Source organism: Typha latifolia, chromosome 6, assembly GCF_019914945.1.
Source record: "Typha latifolia isolate L0001 chromosome 6, TyphaL0001v2, whole genome shotgun sequence".
Taxonomy (NCBI): Eukaryota; Viridiplantae; Streptophyta; class Magnoliopsida; order Poales; family Typhaceae; genus Typha; species Typha latifolia.
In genome coordinates, this window is record NC_133091.1 from 8,768,827 (window position 1) to 8,775,096 (window position 6,270).

The following is a 6,270-nucleotide window of genomic DNA, read 5'->3' on the forward strand; positions in this document are numbered from 1 at the left end:
AATAAGTAACATAAACCTGCTAATGTCAGAGTAGTGACTCATCACGTATTAAATTAAAAAAAATTCATGTGATATTTATTATATAATCGTTAGATGTGTACATTTAACTTATTATGAATTTGTCCTCTATAACCCTACAAATTTATATTAAGCCTACAAAAACATAGTTTACTGGCTTATTTTGTTAAGCCAATGAACTAACCTTTGCTGCCTTTTAAACCCGCAAATTAGCCAATTTAGTTTACCCTAAGTCCGGAAATTAAATTTAATATTAATAGGCTTCTCTTTCCGGCTAGTAAACTGATTTTCAATAATTTTTTTTAAACACCCTTTCGCTAATTTGTTATATAATTATTTACACTTTTATTTTATTATATAATTATTTATTAAACCTACATTAAATAATTATTAGTAAATTAAAAAATTAATTATATTTTATCTGCTCAAATTATTTACACTTTTTCCAATAATTTTTATTTTATTTTGTATTATAAAATATTTGAGTATTTTGAAAAAGAGAGGAGAGAGGAGAAAAGAGAGGAGCCATAAGATTAACAATACATTAAATTGATAGATATAAGTAAAATTAGAATAAAATTAAAATAATATTAAAATTTAAAATATATTATTTAATTATTTATTAAAGACTAAACTGGATTAAAAAAGTAATTTAGTGTTTAGTTACCGAACCAAACCAGACTAGGTTCCCTAAACTCAAAACAAAGGGGGTTTGTTTTTCATAGAGTTCACCCAGTTAGAAATAATAATACCCTTATGCTAGGGGTTTGTCGTCAATAAAATTCTTCAGGGGTTTAACTGAAAGTGCAATCATCCCATTAAATGCCCTAATCGTAGTCGGACGGTCACCAGTTGTGGGAGGTGCTTGTATTAATTCATAGCCAAGGCGGCTGGGCAACCCTAGAGGGGGATCTTTAGCGGCAAAAGCAACTCTTCTCTTGGAAGTCCACAGATTGGGATTCTCTAGGGATGACGCAGAAAGGAAACCTGTTCAAGGGCAAGAAGAAGCAGAAGACGATCCCTCCTAGTCGCCATGGTAAAGCTCCTCAAATTCGAAAAGGTACCCATCCATCTCTGCCCTCTGGTAACTTCTCTTTCTCGTTTCCTTGCTGAATCCACTCTCGGTAAATCCTTTAACCGCAGGGAAGCGGTTCGTGAAGCCGTCTAATTACATCAAGGAGGTGGACGCAGATCGAGTAAGCTCTCTGACGTTCTTCTTCTTGTTTTGGTTATTGCTTTTCCTTTTATTGATTTGCTCTGGTTATTTGTTGAGTCTTTTGTGCCATAGATTAGTTAAGAAAATTTAGAGCAGTTTGGGGTAAATTTGGAAGAAGTCTCTTTTTGACACCACAAGATCAACAGCGTCTATGAGCTTGGGCTTCTTTTGCTGATATAAGATCGTCCCTTTCTATGTTGTTGGATAAACCCAATAAGGGTTGCCATTTCTTTGTGAAGTTTCAGTTTTTCTTCTGTTCCTAGTACACATTCCTCTGTTCCTGCATGCAATTGACATAATGGCTTCAAAGGTGAAGCTAAGCTTCATTAGTTGGGGCACACAGCATTCTCAATCCATAATTTTAAGTAAAGCAAGGTCTTTACCTGAAAAATACTACTTCAATTTTAATATCAAGGTGGTCATGACCCCCTTTGCTTGTATGTTGCGCGGCTATTCAGTGTCGTGAATGGTTTCCCTATCTCAGATTAGGGTTGTCTAAAATACATTGCTGGCTCGCGAGGCGACTTTTGTTCGAGCTCTAAATGAGCCGAGCCAAGTTGAGTTTTTTAGCTCGAAAATGTAATCGAGCCGAGCCAAGTTAGAGCCAGCTTGCTTGACCTCGGCTCGAATTAGCTTGAAATATATATTATCATATTTAGTTCTGTTTATTTATCCAAAGTTATACTAGCAAAGTTGGTAAGACTGTCTTTATTCTTACTCATGACTCATGTTCGAATCCTACTTACTGCATTTGTCAAGATAGTGTGTTACTTTTTTAAAATGAAGTTCCACTTTAGTCCCATATCGAAAACTAACAAACTTGAAAATGACCTTTATAGATAGTCTCTTAGACAATTAAAATGTGTTCTCTCAAAATAAATAATATTTAATATTTTAGATACGAAGCACTCGAGTTGAGCCGAGCTAACTTGTCTCGAGCTTGAGCCAAGCGGAGCGGAGCTCAACTTGCTCGAACTCAGCTCGTTTAGACCTCTATTTCAGATGATTGAGCTAAACTGAAGTAGGGATTTACAAAAGTTTCTAGATGTATGAACCTCCTCAAGTTATAAGAACTCTTAAGGAATGTGACAGACTTGAGTATTTCTCAAGAACAGTAGATAACATTATATGCTTCTTTTGATTTGTGGGTATGGTGGTGGTCTCTTTTTGCTGTGGTTGTTTGCTTTGCTTGAAATTGACTATACATACAGGGAATATTTTTGGTTTCAAATTATGTGGATAATTTGAGAAATATTTAGCATTAAGACACCTTGAGATGGGAAGACCATGGGGATTTGTTCTTGAAAGCTAATCAAAAGAGGAGTCAAGTGCATGAGGGTCTAACCTATGTGAAGTCTAGGAAGGTTTGATGTACCCAACTTACCTTTATTTCTAAAGAGGTTATTTCTGTACTTGAACTATGACCTCTTAGATGCAAAGGGTTAAGCCTTATCCTCTAATAATGCCCTTTGGTAGTCCTATATTTTTTTTGTGTTTTAGGAGAAATACATTTAACCCCTTGTGGTTAGGCTAAAATTTTGAGTTATCTCTTGGAATTGCATTTGTGACACTTTAACTCTCTTGTATTGTTAGCCTTTGTGCAACTACTTGACAAACAGCTATTTAAATGTGCAAAGGGTAAGCTTCCCTTTTTAATTTACAATAATGTTGCAAAATTTTTAAATTAGAACGAAGATAAGGGTAGAAGGTCAGATGTTTGATTGTTTTGGTGGGAATTATCTTTTATTATTATCTTTGGATAAAAAACTAATGTTTCTATGTGGAGCAGCACCATAAGGGTTTATCTGCAGATGAAAGTTCAAGGAGACACTATAATTTGGCCAATCCATAGGGAAATGTTTTTTGTTTAGATCATAACATGTAATGTTGCTCACTAAGAAAGATTTTCAAATGCTGGAATATGTTTAATTGAGAGCCTTGCTTCCCACTACATATTGCTCCATTGGCAAGATACTTAGGTGGTGCAATATATTAGAATGCACTTTTGTCCTGCACCAATCAATAATTGACTAGTTTGCCATTGTGGCAGAATACACTGCACTTGTACCTTTCTGGACTTACATGATTATGTGCAAGTTGTGTAATCAAATATTCAATGTGGTTTACATTGCTGGTTACCTTACTGCTTGTTACCTTGCCTTTTTAGAAAATATCTTATTTAATCTTTAATGGGGTTTACTAGTTAGTTAGCAACTTATGCTTAGTAGTAAACTTCCTAATCTTGATGGTTGATTGTGTTGATAAATTTATTCAATTTTTCATAAGAGTTGTAAGTTGAAGCGTCAGTAAGATTTATTTTCTTTCTTATGAAAGTTGTTTGGATTTGGCTTGCCGTCATTTCAAGTGAAGAATAAGTATTATCTATGACAGAGGATGTTCTGGGTCATTTGAATATGTTGGTGCTTCTTTCTTGTGCCTCTTTGCTGACAAGTGAGAATCAAATATAGGCTATCGACCAAGAATTAGGTGATTGTATTTTAGATTGTTTGCATGAGTTACTACACACTTACTAAGAAAAACTGAAAAAGGTTTGTGATTTTGTCTCAGCCATATAATATTAGTTTCCTTATGGAATTACAAAATATTAGTTAGTGTCTTGCCATCTTACCATTTGACTGGGTTGGGCTCTGTCTTCAGTCTGAATAAAAGACAAGAATTTTTAACGAGAAATAGGATGTTTATGGTCATTTGCGCATGTTGTTTGTTCATTATATTATTTCTATTCTTGATAAGTGAGTCATTACTGCTTGTTAAGGAAAAAGTGAGGCTTTGTAAATTATAAGTACTTAACCTTATTATTTTATTCCTTTTTGTGGATATTACAGAGACATCAAAGACGATCTACTATTATTACTAGGTTTGACCACGGATAGAGAAATTGGAAGTTTAGAAGAAACATACTACTAATACAGTTAGGATTAGGTGGCAATTTTTGACTCACTCTGATAATCCGACACGAACCAGAAGACCTTAAACGGGTTTGAATTTAATATAATCAGGTTCGAGTTATAAACGGGCTGACCTGTCTAATTAGACTATTAAATGGGTTGTCTTAATGTTCATGATCTCAACCTGTTTAACCCGTTTTTGACTCACCAATCTATTTATGACATTATAACTCGATTAGAATGCAAATATTTTGTTTATAACATGAATAAATTTATTTGTAACTCAAATAAACTTGTTTATAATCCAATTATAGAACTTGTATAAACTGATAACCTATTTGTGACTCATGTAACCCATTTAATAAACCGGTTGTGCTTGTATTTAATATTCCAACCTATTTAATAAACGAGTCGTGTTCGAGTTCGCTTAAACTTGAGCGGATTGCAAACCCCAATTATGGTTAATACTTTTTCTTTAAAAAACAATTTGTATCTTATAATCAGATAAGAATACCCTGAATCATCCAAATATCATCTTTGTATTTTGACAGTAAAGTATATGTAATATATATCTATGTTAAGTACTCTTAATATATATATTAAGAATTATGTAGTCCTTGGGGTTTCAAGATCTGACTCAAATTTGTATTTTTTAGCTTCAACAGATTTTGCAATAGGGCACTCTGCTTGTTTGGTGTGGTAGGGATAAATATTTTTCCTTCTATATTGTTTTCAAGACAAGTTGGTCAGCAAACCAAGATGTGCTTAGACATGAGATTTATGGGAAGTGTGTTGCCCATAGAATATAAGGTAGGATAGTTCGAAATTAGTAAAGAGGTGTGCCTGTAAATATAATGGAGTATTGCATTTTGGAGAAAAACTTTGAGCTCTTAATATTTTTGGTATTCCTTAAGGGGAGGGCTTTGTAAATGAGGTATTTTATTGTATTCTTCTAATCTTTTATCCACGATTATGATATATCTTGTGGGTGCAAATATAATCCTTTGGAGGTGTGTAAAAAGAAACCATTGTTCATGTGAGGGACCTTTAGTAAAATGATAGATTAGAGAGAAGGAGAAAAAGAAAACCAGCAGTAGGAACTTTTAGCTGCAGATAGCTAAACAGACAAAAATGGATAGGAGTTTTTGGTGCAGTTGGAACTTGGAAGAACTTCCAGGAGAGGAAGATATACCCTCCCTTTGGTCATAAGCATAAAAGGGTTTCAGAAGTTAAAATGAATTCCATTACGTGACTCACTTTAGTGCTATTGAGAGGAACATTGGATTGCAATCAGCTGGACTCCATTCTGACAAATTGGATGCTCCACAATAAAACAAAAAAAAAGGGGAAACTTGCTCCTCTTTGAATTTGAGGTAATTTGTAGTTTATTATTGTTTTTTTTGTGCCACACTACCTTCTCTCAAAAACCAAACTTAGATATGGATTTAAAGGCTTACTTCACCTTTTAATGATCTTCTGACTTCAATGCCATCACAGTCTAATGAGAATGCTGCTTACTCAGAGCACCTTGTTCCCTTTGTGAAAATCATTCATATGCTGAAACTCTGATGTGCAAAATGGTGATTTAATTGGTGTTGAAATTGTTATTTTGTTTCTGGAAGGGTGGTATGCAATTGCTTCTTTTCATCTGCCTTTTATGATCGTCTGTTATTTGGATAAAAGAATGCTCATCTTGTTGCTTAGTGCATGTTCAGGTTAATACTGTATGTGAAAGTTAAATATCGTTCCTTCAAAAGAGTTCTTTATGTTGATCATGCTTCCTATATGCATTCATATCCTGATTGATTTATTGTTTCATTTCACCTAGGAATTGAGCAAGTTCATAAACAAATGTAACGAGATTAAAGCTGCTTCTCTTGCTAACAAAGAAGGTGGTCAACTCAGCATAGTAAAAACCCCATCAGATCCTTCAAACTCTGCACAAAAGTAGATGAAGCTGCGTTTAGAAATGTTTCAGATGTAAAGCAGAGGAAAGAGCTGTTTGGCAGTGTTGTTTTCTCCTAGTTATTTACTTACGAACAAGTCAAGTCTTTCGATGAGATGGAATGTTGCAATTGTATCTGCCCTGTTCTCTGATGTATATCAAGTTTCCATCTGAGTTCATTA

At 34.1% G+C, this 6,270-nt stretch overlaps 1 protein-coding gene across 1 annotated transcript; it reads left to right on the forward strand.

Moving 5' to 3' along the window:
* Positions 1-748: 748 nt before the first annotated feature.
* On the forward strand, positions 749-6,270 carry LOC140791366 (uncharacterized). Its single transcript, XM_073141902.1, has 3 exons — positions 749-1,078; positions 1,162-1,214; positions 5,972-6,270. Exons 1-3 carry the CDS (start codon positions 988-990, stop codon positions 6,092-6,094), a joined length of 267 nt encoding a protein of 88 aa, XP_072998003.1. The 5' UTR covers positions 749-987; the 3' UTR covers positions 6,095-6,270.

What these genes read in the sequence shown, in the direction of transcription:
- LOC140791366 (XM_073141902.1), top strand. Translation starts at nt 988, where the DNA reads ATGACGCAGAAAGGAAACCTGTTCAAGGGCAAGAAGAAGCAGAAGACG. An exon ending in AGCTCCTCAAATTCGAAAAG is followed by an intron (nt 1,079 to 1,161) that starts GTACCCATCCAT and finishes CTTTAACCGCAG; the next exon opens with GGAAGCGGTTCGTGAAGCCG. An exon ending in AGGAGGTGGACGCAGATCGA is followed by an intron (nt 1,215 to 5,971) that starts GTAAGCTCTCTG and finishes CATTTCACCTAG; the next exon opens with GAATTGAGCAAGTTCATAAA.